This window comes from Mastomys coucha, chromosome X (genome assembly GCF_008632895.1).
Source record: "Mastomys coucha isolate ucsf_1 chromosome X, UCSF_Mcou_1, whole genome shotgun sequence".
Taxonomy (NCBI): Eukaryota; Metazoa; Chordata; class Mammalia; order Rodentia; family Muridae; genus Mastomys; species Mastomys coucha.
In genome coordinates, this window is record NC_045030.1 from 157593291 (window position 1) to 157610251 (window position 16961).

The 16961-nt window shown below is 39.4% G+C and overlaps 1 protein-coding gene across 1 annotated transcript in view; it reads left to right on the forward strand.

Moving 5' to 3' along the window:
- The window catches only part of Cltrn (collectrin, amino acid transport regulator), a 40902-nt gene extending 24301 nt beyond the window's left edge, over positions 1-16601 (forward strand). Inside the window, exons 4-6 of the mRNA XM_031384337.1 lie at positions 4150-4263; positions 6401-6595; positions 15928-16601. Coding sequence (XP_031240197.1) covers positions 4150-4263; positions 6401-6595; positions 15928-16084 — 466 coding nt within the window. The 3' untranslated portion in view covers positions 16085-16601. The remainder of the gene's footprint in view (positions 1-4149; positions 4264-6400; positions 6596-15927) is intronic.
- Positions 16602-16961: the final 360 nt, after the last annotated feature.

Sequence of the window (16961 nt, forward strand, 5' to 3'; positions counted from 1 at the left end):
GTGTGTGTATGCCTTCAGTGGCCAGAAGAAGAGTCCTTGGAGCTGGAGCTATAGGTGGTATGATCTGCTTGGTGTGGACACTGGTAGCTGAACTCTAGGCATTTGCAAGAGCTGCAAATATCTTCACTGCTGATCCATCTCTCCAGCCCCTTTCTTTTTGTTAAAAATATGTAGTTCTGTGTTAGCAGTTTCTCTTAAGTGATTATTTTGCCCTTCAGAGGATGTTTTGCAATACCTGGAAATATTTTTGATTGTCAAAAGCTGGAGGCCGAGTAGAAGTCAAATTCGCTGCTAAGAGAATATGTACCCTTTTCCCCACAACAGAATTATCTGGCTTGATTGTGCTTCGTTGTTTCTAGTAGTATATGGAGAACTATTTCTCTGACAGCATGTGTCATAGTTACTTTATCCATTCCCCTTTATTGATAGACACTTATGTTGTTTCAATGCTTCAATGAAGAGTGCTTCAAAGACTGTCCTCATCAGTGTCTCTGGGTACGTGTGTGCAGATACAAGAACTGGAGGTAGCTACAGTCCATCTTCTGGAAAATACTTCTAATTAACGTTCCAGAGTGACTTGACCCATTGGCTTTTTTACAGCTTTTTGGGATTCCATTTCTGTGCACCTTGCCAGTACTTGATATTATTTAAATTTAAATTTGGGGAGGAGACTGGAGAGGTGGTTCAGCAGTTATTAGCATTTCCTATTCTTCCAGAGGACCCAAGTTCGGTTTTCCAGCAGCTCACAATGGCTTATAACTCTAGTTCCAGGTGATTGGATGCTCTCTTCTGACCTTTGAAGGTACACTGCTCACAAGTACATACACTCATTCAGACACATAAATAAGAGTTTAGTACATCTTTTAAAATGATAAGCAAATTAAAAAGTTTTAAATCTCTCATTTAAGATCCATTTTACATATTTTGCTTATTAGTGATGGCAAATAACAGAAATTAACCTCAACCTAATACAGGCTACAAAAAAGTAGATCTGTGTTTCCTTAGTCTTCACCTCCCTAAAATGGAAAACACACACACAGACACACACACACAGGCGCACATGGCAAACATGTCCTATCTACTTCATTCTGGTCATATTTGTATCTTTGGTACTTATTATGCAGAGCCACACATTTTGGAAGACTAAGCTTGACAGTTTCTTGCCAGTAGAGGTCAGAATTGGTTTGTGGTTCTCAGCCAGTGCATGCATGCATATTCTCTCTCTCTGTCTCTGTCTTTGTCTCTATCTCTCTGTCTCTGTCTCTGTCTCTGTCTCTGTCTCTGTCTCTCTCTGTCTCTCTCTGTCTCTGTCTCTCTCTCTCTCTCTCTCTCTCTCTCTCTTCCTCTCGCTCTTTCTTTCTTATTACTTTTTGGCTTCTTATCCCAATGCTTACTGAAATGCCTGGAGACCCAGGTTGGTTGTCACTACTGTTGTCTGTACCATAGGTGACCATAGACAATGTCATTAGGGGCTGCTACTGCTTATCAGGGGTTCTCAACCTTCTTAATGCTGCAACCCCTTAATGTTGTGGGGTGATCCCCAACCATAAAATTACTTTCATTACTACTGAATAATTATAATTTTGCTACTGATATGAATTGTAATATGAATATCTGATATATGATCCCTGTGAAGTGGTCATTCACCCCCCCAAAAGGGTCACACCACACATGTTGAGAAATATTGGCTTAGATGATAAAGGGAACACACAACCCATACTGTTAAGAACTGCATGGGGCCATACCTGAGCTAGCTGATACAAAGAGACTGCTCTCTGAATGGCAAGGGGCCTCTTTGAACCTTTGCCCTTAGCTCCTCACCCTCCAGATTGGAGCCTGCTGGCAAGAGGCCATCTTGAGTATCACAGTTGCAGCTGGAACTGATGCTGCATGGAAGACAAAGGAGCTTATCCCACCCTGCTTTCTACTGCTGGTCCCAGACACTTCGTTCTGGCCAGAGGGGCACTTGCTTCTTCTGCTCTTGTGACACCAAAATGAAGAAAAGAGATAATGTTCCATACAGAGCTTCTGGCCGAAGGACTGCTACCTTCCAATATTATAGTCTTGAATGTTCTTGTAAGGAAAAGCAAGATTCTGGTCTTTTTCCATGAAGGTGATGGATATGTATCTCATTCTTGTGAGATGGATGCTCATGACACACACTCATGCTTTTGCAGTTTTCTTCTTTAGGAAATTGCTAAATAGCATGAAGGGTTGACATTTTATACTAGCCTTGTGGCCCCTCCTATAATTTTCAGCTTTCTTACACCCCTGTAAAGATGTTCATTTCTTTGAACACTAACATCGTAGAGATTAGAGCATGTCCAATTTCTAACTTTCAGGAGAAGCATGTGACTTAAGATTTAGGGGTCAAGAGTTGCTGGTGATTGTAGCACTTGTGTTTGGGGGCCTATTCAAGGCAGTATAAAAACAGTTCACTCCTCTTGTGAACCTTACCCTTCAAAGTACATTGGAAGGCATCCCTTGAAGATCCCAAAGCTGGTGTAGGGAGAGACAAGGAGAGATAGAGCAGCCATTAAATTGAAGAGTGGATAGCAGCTTTTGCTGCGAGGTGATGGACAGGACATCTGCAGACTTGAGGAGAAAACAGGGAGGCTTCTGTAGCTGAGACAGAGGCCACATGCTGAGAAAGCAGGGGGCTGTCAGCTTCTAGGTGATGAGCAATGAACTCCACTCATGCTCTCTACTTTCAAATCACACTTTTTTTTTTTTTGACAGATTCTTTAAGGAACAATCCTCAAGTATATGATTTTGAAATAATTGGCATTTCTTTCTTTTCCTTTTTTTTGGATTTTTTATTTTGTTTTGTTTTTCGAGACAGGGTTTCTCTGTGTAGCCCTGGCTGTCCTGGAACTCACTATGTAGACCAGGCTGGCCTCGAACTCAGAAATCCGTCTGCCTCTGCCTCCCAAGTGCTGGGTCTAAAGGTGTGTGCCACCACCACCCAGTTTTTTTTTTATTTTTTCTCTGTGTAGCTTTGGCTGCCCTGGAACTCACTCTGTAGATCAGGCTGGCCTCCTCAGAGACCCACCTGCCTCTGCCTCCCAAATACTGGGATTTAAGGTGTGTTCCACCACCAGTTGGCCTCTTTGAAAGTTTTCTATCTTGTATTTTGATTACTGTTAACACTATGCCACCCCTGCTTCTCCCTCTAGCTCCTCTCAGATCCACTCTCATATCCCCACCCCTTCTCAACTTTGTGTCCTCTTAAAAACAAGTCTAGTTTGTGTTGCCTGTGTACTCACAGTGTAGAGACAACCTGCTAGGTGATTAACCAACCAAAGGCCATAGTATCAACATGTCAATAGCCTCTCTGTTAGAAATAGGAGCCTGTGAGTTTCTCCCAATCTGTGCTAGAGGTCTGATTGGCTCCATCTTGTACAGTTTTGTGCAGGCAAACACAGCTATTGTGAGTTCATGAGCATAGTAGTCCTATTACATCCAGAAGATACTGTTTCATTCTAGACCTCCCTTACCTCTTACAATCTTTCTGTCCTTTCTTCCTCTATAGTCCCTGAGCCCCAGGGTGAGGATGATGCAGATATCCCCTTGTGGTTAAGCATTACACTGACATGCATTCTCTGTACTTTCTCCAATTGTGAGTTTCTGCATCAACAGCTATCCATTGCATAAAGAAAATTCTTTTGTTGAGGTCTGAGAGCTGCACTAATCTATTGGTATAATCTATGGGTATTATCCTTAGGTGTAGGGCTACAAATTTAGAGAGCAGTTGGTACTGTGTCTATTTAGCAAAATAATAGGAATAGCTTCACCCCTGGGTTCTGGATGAGCTTCTTCACCAACAGCTTTTGGTCAGATTTGCAGTACTAGTCATGTGTTTCCTCCTGTAGAGCAGACCTTAAATCCATTCATAAACTGCATTTTTATCTCCCACCCCCCAAGACAATGTTTCTCTGTGTAGTCCTGGAACTCACTCTGTAGACTAGACTGGCCTCAAACTTACAGAGATCCACCTGCCTCTGCCTCCCAAGTAGTGGGATTAAAAGCATTAAAACATTCATTCCAATGATAGAAATGACTTCTCACATGTATCTAAGACCCCTCATGCAATGGTAATCACATCATTTATGATGCTATCATTATAATGCATTTCTCCCATCTCTGCAGAATTTCCCATGTCCTGCTTTGCAACGTAACTCAAAGGGTATCATTCTGGTTTGTGGTCACAGACCCTTCCAAAAATCATACTCTTCCTGCAGCTGAAGTACAGTCGGCCATAAGGTAATCCTCCCCACGTATGCTGTTCACTGATCCACGCGGCTATTAACTGCCTGATGAGATCATCTGTTTCCATAGATACTGAAGAGATCTCACTCCACTCCACGCATGATGCACTGATTCACGTGTCAAGTATTTTATTCACTTCATTTCCAACAGAGATTGGTGTAGATTAGTAATTTTCATCCAGTAGCAATTTGCCTTCACGGAAACAAATGGTTGGCAATGTTTGGACATGTTTTTCTTGTTACAACTAGAGAAGGAGGCACCACCCACACTAAGCAGGCAGAAACTAGGAATGTTGCTATCTACCCTACTATGCACAGGACAGAACCCTCTTAAAAATTATTTGATCTCAAATGTCGGTTGTGCACCCTTGTTGAAATATTGACTCAGAAAGAGTGAAGAACCAAACCCAAATATGTTGCTACCCTATCTACAGTGATTTTTTAAAAGTTGAATTAAACTTTATTAGCATATATTAATCATACAAAATAATGGATCTCAGTAGACATTTTTATACATTCAGATGACATACTATGGTCATAGTTATTCTATTGCCATTTTCATGGCAATTTTAAAATCTGCACTAGAGTAGTCACATGTATGGACTGAGGTGTGGACATGAACAACTGGTTCTAAAGTGTCTGTTACAGCTCTAAATCTTGTCTGATCCTTAAGGGGGAGGAGTTCAGTGGTGGAGGTGATATTATCTGTACCTGACTAGAACTTCCAGTCTACCTGAGAGGTGACAGAATATGTTCCCCTGTGTGGACCAAAATAGCAGCAAAGGGTTAATGAGACAGGGAGATGGCGTGAAGGTAAGAAAAAGCTTTCATTTTCCTCCTAGTCATAGCTCAGCAATGACGTCCATTGTTTTGGGAAAAAGTTTACATTCTCATACTTAAATAGGTTTCAATTATGAGGGTTGGGGTGAAAGTTCAGCGATTAAAGTTCTTGCCACAAAGCATAAGGACCTGAATTTGGATGCCCCAGAACCAGCATGGTGGCCCATGTCAATCATCCCAGGGCTCCTACATCAAGATGGGAGGCAGAGTCTAGGGAAACCCATGGGGCAGCTGGCCTGTCCTATTTCCTGGCAAGTAAGAAAGTGATCTTGTTTCAAAGAAGATGGAAGATGAGAACTGACATCTGAAGTTGTTCCCGATGACTTCCATGTGAACCTGGGGTGTGTGTGGGCATGCACACACACACACACACACACACACACACACACACACACACACACAATTATTTTAAAAGATTAGATGATTAAAAAGGAAAACATTATACAATTTGCTAAAATTACATTTAAATTATTCTTTTGCCACTGGGGTTCTCTTTCCTGTCTATGAATGGTCATGCCAGAGTATAGATTTGTGAGTTTGTGTTATTTTGGAGATGGAGCTCAGCATACTGAGTGGAGATGTACCACTGATCAACATCCTCTGACCTTAGCATAGAGTTTTATTTGCTGATGGAGATCTTTCCTGATGGCTGGATGCTGGGCTGCAGAGATTCTCGAACCACTGCTTTAGACTATGGTTGCCTAGTCCTGATGCTAACAGCCAAATGTGCTTACCATTAGAGCTAGTCAAAAAATTGGGTGCATGCAATGTATAAAACACACCAAATATCAAACAAAATCTGCAGCCTGGTGATGGTGGTGCACACCTTTGATCCCAGCACTTGGAAGGCAGACAAAGCAGGCAGATCTCTCAGTTCCAGTCAGCCTGGCCTACAGAGTGAGTTCCAGGACAGCCAGGTCTACACAGAGAAACCCTGTCTCCAAGCAAAAACAAAACAAAGCAAAATAAATCTTTACCAACAACCTGTCTGTCTGACTCTTACCAACACCGAGATTTCCCTTCCGACAGGAAAAACAAAAACATTTGCCTTCGTATACCTTTAGACTTTTGGGTTCCTGAGCAGTCATTGTGTAGAGTCACAGAGAAGCACTTTTAAAAATGTTTTAATTTAAAGAAACAGCTGGTCTTTATGTAAGCCACCTTAAAGTTCTGTTATTCATTCAAATATCAAAAAATAAAATGCGGTCGGGGCAGTGGAGAGATAGGTCTGTACTTGGTATCTAATGTTTTTAATCCGGTCTTTGTTTTCTACAATTATCATTGTCTTTCAGAAAGAATAGGAACCGGATTAACAGTGCATTCTTTTTGGATGATCATACTCTGGAATTTTTAAAAATTCCTTCCACTCTTGCCCCCCCGATGGATCCATCTGTGCCCGTCTGGATTATTGTATTTGGTGTGATATTTTGCATTGTTACAGTTGCAATTGCACTACTGGTTCTTTCCGGAATCCAGCAACGCAGAAGGTAGGATGATTTTTTTTAAAAAAGATTTATTCATTTTATGTATATGAGTACACTGTCACTGTCTTCAGACACATCAGAAGAGGGCATCAGATCCCATTACAAATGGTTGTGAGCCACCATGTGGTTGCTGGGAATTGAACTCAGGACCTCTGGAAGAGTAGTCAGTGCTCTTAACTGCTGAGCCATCTCTTCAGCACCTGACTGAGAATGAATGGTTTAAGGAATATTTACCTACTTTCCTATGACTAGTTTAAGGTAATGCCTAAAACTTACCTAAGTCATGACTTACAATATAGCTATTTTAATTTTATCCCTTTTGATGGTTTTTAAATGAGGTTCTTTTCATTACTATTTTCCTCTACTATATTATATTGTACTTTATTATTCTTATGTGCATATATAACTCTCTCTCTCTTTCTTTCTCTCTCTCTCTCTATGTGTGTGTGTGTGTGTATGTTTTAGAGGACAACTTTATGCAGTCACTTTTCTCCTCTCCCCTATAAGAGGGTCCAAGATCTCAAACTCAAGTCTTCAGGTTTGCATAATAAGCACCTTTACCGAATAAGCAACCTCATTGGCTTTCCTCCATTGTATACTATAGACTGTTTCATATCCAGACTTGAGTTTAAGGTGTATGTTCTAGTTTCCTTTCTATTGCTATGCTAGAACACTGACCAAAAGTAATATAGGGGAAGAAAATATTTATTTCCTCTTACAGGTTACAGTCCATCAGTGAGGGAAGTCAAGGTCAGGGCACAAACTCACAGGGAAGGTCCATAGAGGAATGCTAGCTGTTGGTTCCCACTGTGGTTCATTCATAGGCTCATGCTTAGCTAGCTTTCTTATACAGTTCAGAACCACCTGTCGGAGGAATGGTGCTGGTCAGGTTGGCTTGAGTCTTCTCAAATGAATTAATAATCAAGACAGTCCCTCATAGACATGAATACCCACAGATAAACCTGATAAAGGCAGTTCCTTGAGGTTTATCCTCTCAGATGACTCTAGACTGTGTAACGTTCTATGGTGTAATTTTGTATGCAGGATAGACAGAGAAAAGCACACTTTTTGCATGGGCAGAGTTAAATTTTTGGTAGTAATCCACATGCAAATCTTCATAGTTACACAAATGTTTTAAGGCCTCCCTACCATTGCTGGCCTGGGGCCTGTAGGCCAAACGCCTGTGCCGATCTTTTCTTCTAATGGATTCTGGTCCCTTATGTGTTTGTCATTGTAAAGAGCCCTGTTGATTGTGGCTTTTGAACCAACTCCCTGAGTCACGAACTCCTTATAAAGTGTTGTTTTTTCGTCTGACTTTCAGATTCACTAAATTAGAATACTTGAAAGAAATACATTTTGATATTGCCCAGGTTGTTTTAATTTCTGTAGTTTTCAAATATTCAATTTACCAGCTTACATGCAGGGTCCAGTTTCTTGAGTTTATTTTCTTGCATTCAGTGAGAAAAGCTGAGTTAATGTCTAAGTTATTAATATTGCTTCAAAGGGGGACTTCAGATCAGTGGCAGTTACTGAAGTAGCCGCAATGAGAGGAGATGAGATTTGTCAGCAAGTTAAAAAGAGAATATATTTTTGTTTATAAGTATCTCTAATTCAGAGAGGAAAATGAGAACTGACTCAATTAAAAAATATGATTGTAAATTATGTGCATGTGGGGTGTATGTACACATGAATGCAGAAGCTAGAGATGGGTCCTTTTAGGGACCAAACTCTATCCTCTGTTAGAGCAGTACATGTTCTTAAAAGTAGAGAAAACTTTCCAGCCACCCCAATTAATCCTTTTCTAAACCTCTACACCTGTCTAAACCTTCCTTTTTGATACAGAGACAGAAAAAATTCCATGAAGTGGCACTCATGGGGACATACATTCTAAAAACACAGGGACATGGTTTCTGGAAGGGTTGAAATACAGTTGGGCCCTGTGGGGTATGTTTGATCAAGTATGTGTTGAATTAAACGCCTCTCCTCGCATTTGCTACTTTTCCTGTGTGCTTCCTTGATTACTAACAGAAGCATTTTAAGTTTCAAATATTTCCATTTTTTCCACAATGGTAACCTATGGTACAAATGTGCTATATGTCTATGCTTTAATTAAACCCAAAGATTAGGATCAAGTAGTACTTGTTTGATTTTTCTGGGTGATTGTGACATGAAATGCTGACTTACTTGCTATGGCACATACATTTGTTTTGAGTTTTAAAATATCAAGACACATTCTTTTGCAATATTTGAAATCCACACTTAGCACTTTTTAAAGTTGTGTTCATTCTGAGATGGTTATACTTCATGGGTTCATATGACTTAAAACCTTTGTGAATTGACATCATTTGCTAGATTCTCAGTTTCCTTACTAGTATAATACAATGTAGGACTGAAAAAAAGAAGTAGATTTAGAAGATGAACTGCTTAGGTTCAAAGTATTGATCTCTTACATTGCACTCTCACATGGAACCCATTAGCTGTATGTGAGTACAAACAGAGAGGCAGGGAAACAGAGTTTGGGAGGAGAATATGGCTTTGTGGTCTTAGTCATTCTGCTTAAATTTACCTTTGCTGGTTGCACATAGATAACTTTTCTTGACTGATAAGCTGAGTGTACTGGAAATAATTAACTTGATAGGTAAAAGACTCAGTACAAGAGAGTCCTTAGAGTGCTCTCTGGCATACAGCGAGTACTCAGCAAGTGTTAGCTGTTACTATTATTTTACCATCTTGCCATTTGCAGGTCTTTCAGCTAGTTTGTGATGGGATCAACTATCTCCTTCCAAACAGATTCTGTAGTAATATAATAATTGGCTGCATAGTATCATAATCTGTTGCCTAGGAGAAGCGAGGCTGTTGTTACAACTCTGCCTTTACAAATTCATTTCACATCCAAACTAGGAAAACAGATGGACAAATGTTTTGTGTAAACCTGGAAAGCATCAACGGTTATCAAATATAGTCAGGACAATTATGACAACCTCCCAGAGCAAAATCGTTTTTGTGTTTTAAGTCTGATAGTATCTGTGGTGATTTTTCTCTTTGGCAAAGTATTGTTTCAAAGATTAGGAGAGGGTACAGTTTGAAGTGGGGGAAAGCCTATGGCTCCACTTTCTGGAGACAGGATCTCATGTAGGCCAGACTGGTCTAGAATTAATTATAATTCTTGAGGATGACCTTGAACTATTGATCATCTTGCCTTTGCCCCTCCACCCCCCATAGTGAGATTACAGGTATGTGTGACCATTCCTGGTCTGAAAACTTGTTATTATCATAGAAAAGGTAAATATTTCTTTTTAAGCCTTGAGGAAGAAAGTTAATGAAATGTTCAACTTGGGCCAGCAGAGAAGGCTCAGAAGGTAAATGGAAATGACCTAAGTTTGATCCCTGGAACCCACATGATAGAAGTGAACAGATTCCTGCAAGTTGCCTTCTGATTTCCATATTCATGCCATGGCCCACAAATACCCACACATGCTTATACTAAATAAATAAATAAGTAAATAAATAAATGTAATGAAAGGTTTTTTTTTTTTTAAAGAAATGTTTAACCAACCCATCTACATGTTAAATAATAATGACCACAGTTTGCTTTCCAAAATCATAAAATGAGACTGAGAAGACTTGAAGGGGATATGTGGTCCTTTGAGCTGCTGTTCTGCTTCTGTGGAGAGGCATGCTAAAGTTGTCTAACATGGATGCATAGTTAGACTTACTATTGAGGAAATGTCTCAAGCAAGGCATTATTCTGTTAGTTTTGTTAATGACAGCATTACACTGAACACCCAGAACTGCTGGGTTGTATGGGCTTGAGTTCAAACTAGGTAAACGCAAATACTGTGGATACCTAATTTCCATGTGTCTCTATTTTCCCACCTACAATAAGGATGTAACCTTACAACTAGTCCCCCCTTTACTTTGATGTCTTTTCTGTGGGAAGTGGGGGAAAGATAGCCCAATGAGTTTCATTGGGATCGTTTACAGGAGCATGGGTGAAGGGCTATTTACAGAGCATAGGCAACTTGGCCACTGAGGAAATTATCTTTCTCTCCTGTAACAATCCTTAACTGTGTAAATCCTCTCAGGGAGGGAGAGAGGCATTCTGAGGCCCCCTTAGACAGGGACATTTCTAAACACAGCAAGGGAAAACAATTAGCAAGAAATTTCTCAATTGGTTTACGCTTTTTGTAATACAATTTAGAAGAATATAAAATGCGTTTGTTTGTTTGTTTTTTGAGACAGGGTCTCACAATGTAGCTTTGGCTGTACTGGAACTCACTATGTAGACCAGGCTGGCCTCTAAGACACAGAGCTCTGTCTGTCTCTGCCTCCTGGGTGCTGGGATTAAAGTCATGAGCCACTACATGTGGCTTGAATGTCAAATTGAAATATGTGAAACTATTGAGGGAACTGCAGCTTTGTACAAGAGGAAGGATTTAAAGAAACCCAAATACACGTTGGTTTGCCACTGACCTTACAGGAAAAGAAGACTAACTAGAAACAAACCAAACAAATTTAATAATGACTCTGCTTAGGTGTGAATATTAGCTAGGGTTCTATGTCTTAAGTCCTTGGCCTTGCTGCATTACTAAGAACCAGACTATGATCACCGTGTAGGCAGGGCCCATCTCTATTATCTATGTTCGTGTCTTCTGTGATCTGCACAAATGCTCCTATCACAGAATGAGTCATCAATAAAGAAATAAAAATACACATGCTGTAGTAACTCAGCATGTTTTGGGTAGAGTCTGGTGTATCTAAAATAAGTTTTCTAGGCCAGCTCCTTTCATGAATCATGTTCCATTCTTAAAGAAAAGTCACTACATACATTTGAAACTCAGTTTTCATTATCTGCAAAACAAGAATAATAAAATCTGTACTGCATTATAACAAGAACTCAATAAGATCACAACTAGAAAGTATCTAGTGTGACTCATGCCGTGAAGAGATTCTTACCATTATTATTTCAATATTACTGGAATAATTAGCTATTAGAATAATATTGTTTATTGACCAATATTAAAGAACTTGCTTACTCTGATGCATTAGAAAGCTGCCAGAAAAGCCAGAACCATACTGCAATGTCTACTAAGCCATTCCAGCAACAATGGCATTTTCCTTAGGAATTGTTTAGATAGAGCATTAGGGCTGCTCCAATTGCCAATAATTAGTTCTGTCATGTTTGAAAATGTATTTTGTCTAACTGTTGTTTTCCTGACCATCCTTGGGACTTATCTCCTGAACCCTTCTTTTAAGAGAGATATGAATACTCTTTCTGCTTTACTCATATACTCAGAACAGAGCATATTCCAGTTAACAACACTCTGTACCCTCAAAGGCCTCCTGAGAGTTCTCGTGTCCTCTTTTTGGACCACCTCCCTCTGAATTTATGGGGGATAACCACCCTCAAATCTACTAGGAGGTAGTTTCATCATAGCTTTCCTTCTCAGACCTTTCAAGAAAAAAGAACTCATGCTTTTAGCAGAACATCAAATCAGAATAATCCAGAAAGACAGTTAAGTTTTATTATCCTCAGTAAGAGCAACCATGGGTACTGGATCAGTTTATTATAGCACAAGCTATGCAATGTGACAAAGTGCTATAAAGTTGTTAGATAACCTTTGAGCTGCTTATCATGTCTACCAACTAGCAAGTTCCTGACGCCGCAGTTTGTGAAGCCCAGGAGCACCAAGACTCTGAACAACTGGACCCAAGGTCACACTAAACAAGATGTCCCTGAGTTGTCTCCAACACAGCTCAATTTCATAGGCTTCTGTGAGGATTTCCCTCTGACTCTTTCTGGCCGGGAACCGAACCTTCTTTAAAAGGAGAGAAACTCATCTCCTGTTTGTATTTTTTCTTTGACTTACTCCCTGTTCACTGTAATACCTGATGGTTTGTTCTTCCTTTGTACTTGCTATACGGAGGTCAGATCCCTTGCATTGATCTGCACATATTCAGCTCCCATTATTTTTTGAGCCCCACAAAACTATGTTTTACAGAAGAAATTGGCTGGCCAGTAGACGCTGGCTATGTTTCTCAGACTATCTTTGAATTGCATATTTCAGTATGTTTATATACATATATGTATATGTGCATTATCATAGATAGTATGTATATATGTATGTAAATATACACCAGTGTGTGTGTGTCCCACATTACAAAAATCCATCAAGGTTTTTTGTTTTGAGACAAAGTCTTACTATGTGGCCCAGACTGACCTCAAACTCACTCTGTAGTCCATGCTGACCTTGAAAATCACAGATGCCTTCTGAGTGCTGAGATTTAGTGATGAGAACCACCACTACTAAACGGTTTTTGTTATATGGACTGACAAAATTCAGAGCAAACTTTGATTAAATCCTAGTTGTTATTCACTCCAAGCCAAAGAACAATTTTAGGGGGTATTTTTTTTCTGTTTTAAATTATCTTCATCCCATTCCTCCTCCCAAGTCTTCAAGAGGAAGTCTTCACCGCACCCCACCCTGTCCCACCAAGCCTCCCCACTCCCTGGAGTCTCAAGTGTCTTGAAGGTGAGGTGCATCTTCTCCCACTGAGGCCAGACGAGGTAGTCCTCTGCTGTATATGTGTCAGGGGCCATGGACCAGCTAGTGTATGCTGCCTGGTTGGTGGCTCAGTGTCTGAGAGATCTTGGGGGTCCAGGTTAGTTGAGACTGCTGGTCTTCCTATGGGGTCGCCCTCCTCCTCAGCTTCTTCCAGGTTTTCACTAATTCAACCACAGGGGTCCCCAGGTTCAGTTCAATGGCTGGGTGTAAGTATTTGCGTCTGACTCATTCAGCTGCTTGTTGGGCCTCTCAGAGGACAGCCATGCTAGGCTCCTGTCTGTAAGCACACCATAGCATCAGTTTTATACTAAGAAAATTATATTTATTATTATTATATTATTATTATTATTATATTGTGTGCGTGTGTGTTTGTGTGCAGGCCACAGTGTGTGTGTGGAGGTCAGAAAGCAACCTTCAGGAGTCAATCTTCTTCTACTGTGGGTTCCAGGAATCACACCCAGGTCATTAGATGTGCACAGCAAATTCTTTTATACACCAGGCCACCTTGCTGTCCCAAACTACACAGTTTTTGAGGATCATTTATAAATATATGTTTCTCAGTAGGATTTCATTTTTATGAAAAATCACTTCTGTCTTTTATAGAATGTTATAAGTGGAGAGAGGGAGGATAGGTGAATCTGGGATTTTTCTTTTTTGTTGAATCCTTTTTTTTTCTAAGGTAAAGGATTGTCTCCCAATTCATGTCATATTTGTTAGCAAATGCTGCCTACTGTGAGAGGAAGTGATGTGATTTACTATTATAGATTTTAGTTACTTTGACTTTTTGGAGGTCATAAAAAATGGTGGCATCCCTGTGTTAAATAGAGTGTTTTAGGTCCTTCAGTGGGGGAGTTAACCTGGTAGGAGGATTCTCTCATCGTACTAAAGTTTCCTGTATCCACATCTGTGCTGATTGCTGAGATTTGGAATGGCCAGTGATGTGTCTTCATCCCAGAGAGTTACTTGTGCCATTTTATACAATGGCATATACAATGGCAAAATACTGTCAAATGATAACATTGGGATTGACAGAATTGGAATGCTATTTTAGTTTTCATTATAAATGTCAACTATTTAAAGTTATTTAGTAAGTCATCAGCAAAACCTGGTAAAACGATATTAACTCCTAAATTCCTAATGTTGGAATGAGTATTTTCTTCATTCATTGAAAGAATATACAAGGGATTCATGCAATTTCCTAAATATGTATGTCTCCCTCCTTCCCTCCCTTCCCTTATCTTCTTACTTCCCTCTCTCCCTTTCTTCTGCTTATGATGGATTCCATTCAACATCTACACTGGACTAATGTTTGAGTACCTTAGCCTACAATATTTGTTTGCACATCTACTTATCTACTTGTTTGTTCAGTCGCCCATCCATCCATCCATCCATCCATTCATCCATCCATCCAACCATCCAAAAATTTGTTATCTATCTACCCAACCATTGTTTTACATTCATTGACTTATCTATACCCCTGAGTTGAATGCCTATCTTTGAGTGAGTCCAGGACAGATGTTTGGTTGGTTGGTTTTGTCTTTCTGAGGCAGGGTTTCTCTGTGTATCCCTGGGTGTCCTGAAACTCACTCTGGCCTCAAACTCAGAGCTCTGCCTCCCAAGTACTGGGATTAAAAGTGTGTGTGCTTCCACTACCTGGTCAGGACAGTTATTTTTATAAAATATCTTTAAAGTTGCATTTTTGATTATGAGTTTCAGATGAAAAATTTAGAAGGGGAAAGAATGTAGAAAAATAAACAATATTTGGGATCTGAAAGCACTTGACTTTTTTTTCCCACCTTATGGGTAGTCTTTTGTATTTCATATATTGATTATGAGGATATTTTGAGACCATGTGTATATCTTATTTCCAGCATCACTTACTCAACTGTTTTGTCTTTGTTGATGAGCCTCAACAGAATTGACTGTTATAGCAGTAGGGACTTTTCATTCCTCTTTATTAGCTGGAATTCTCCTGTAAAGAAGAGCTTTCTTTTCTTTCTCCTTTTGTGTACCTAATAGTCCTTAAAACACATGAAATTTGATTCTCATGTAGGACTTTTCAGGAACTACCTTCTTGATCATCACCAAGGAATCTTTGCTTTCTCCTTATCTGTCAGATACCTGAATTATTCCCACCATTGTGGGGAGTCCCTCATGATATCTCAAGGCCCCAGCAGCATAGCTTTCAATACTCTGAAGAAACATTAAGGATTGAATTTGGAATAGCAAGGTATACAGGAGGTCAGAACATCAGAAAAATCCAACACTTAACTCTGTCGTGTAGAATTGGAATGACTTGTAGTTATAACTGAGTGCTATAATATAATTAACAAAGTGTTTTTTTTTTTTGAACTCCAAACCCAGACTTACCAATGATGCACTTCATGGCTGAACTAATTTTAAAAAAGTTGCCAGTGCACTATATATTTCCTCATGCTCCTTTATGCAACTTGTTTGCATGAATTTACACGCAAATGAATTCACATGTGTGTAATATATTAGCATACCTATTCTTATACTCTTATCCTAGTGTTTTAAATAAGAACACTTGTTCTAATTAGTATATATATGTCATTAATACGGAATCTTTATCTTGATAGCCTTTTTGCCCCATTAACTGTTATAGTTAAAACATATGAAAGTACACAGCAATTATTTCAGCATTCATAACTTATTATGCCCCTTTCTATCTGCCACATTTGCAAACAAGACAATATTCATCCAAAGCTTCCTCATCCTAGATTCCACTCTCTTTTTATGTGCTTTCAGGAACAACAAAGGACCACTTGGAGTGGAGGATGCAGAAGACAAGTGTGAAAACATCATCACAATTGAAAACGGCATCCCTTGTGATCCCTTGGACATGAAGGGAGGGCTCATTAATGATGGCTTCTTGACAGAGGATGAGCGCCTCACCCCTCTCTGAGAGTGACAGTCTTGTAAGAAAATTTTAAGATGCTTGAATGTAATAGACAACAAATTATATTCACAAAGACCACTGAAATCATAAGATGTGGGCTTCTCAAAATATTCAAGAATTTTCTTTTTGATAACTGAATATGTAGGTGTAGTTGTGTGTGTTTTTAGTTACTGATTTGAGCATTTCTAAAAATAAAGTCAGGGCTATAACTATATTTCGTATTTTGAAGACCTGAGAAAAACTTTTTTCCACTGGAGAATGGTTGTAGCATGGCAGAGAAATCATTAAAAATGGATCTTTTTGAATACTGTTTATATCACTCTGTATATGATGAACTGAGGAAAAGTAAATAAGAGATGGATGAAAATGGCAATGGAACGTTATTGTTATCACACCAACAGTTGCTTGTATATTTTCTGCATATTAGTCTTTAGTAGGACAAGCAGATCTATTTGTTGTTGACTGCAATTTGTACAAGTCTTATCTATGCTGATTTAATAAAGTAGTGATCATCTCATTTTGATTGTATGGCTGACTATGCTTTGAGACATTTCACACAGTGGAACATAGTGATCTAACTTTATTAGCTATATTTAATTTCATCAACAGCCCTGGACATGTATGTTGTTCTAATGTATGTACATCCATTTTATTTTGTTTTTTTGTTTTGTTTTGTCTTCAAGACAGGATTTCTCTGTGTAATAGCCCTGGTTGTCCTGGAACTCACTTTGTAGACTAGGCTGTCCTAGAACTCACAGAGATCTGCTTTCCTCTTCTTTCCAAGTGTTGGGCTTAAAGGAGTGTGCCACCACTGCCTGGCTTTATTTGTGTACATCCTTGCTTGTTTTCGGACACAAGTTTTTAAAATTTAAACTAACTTTTA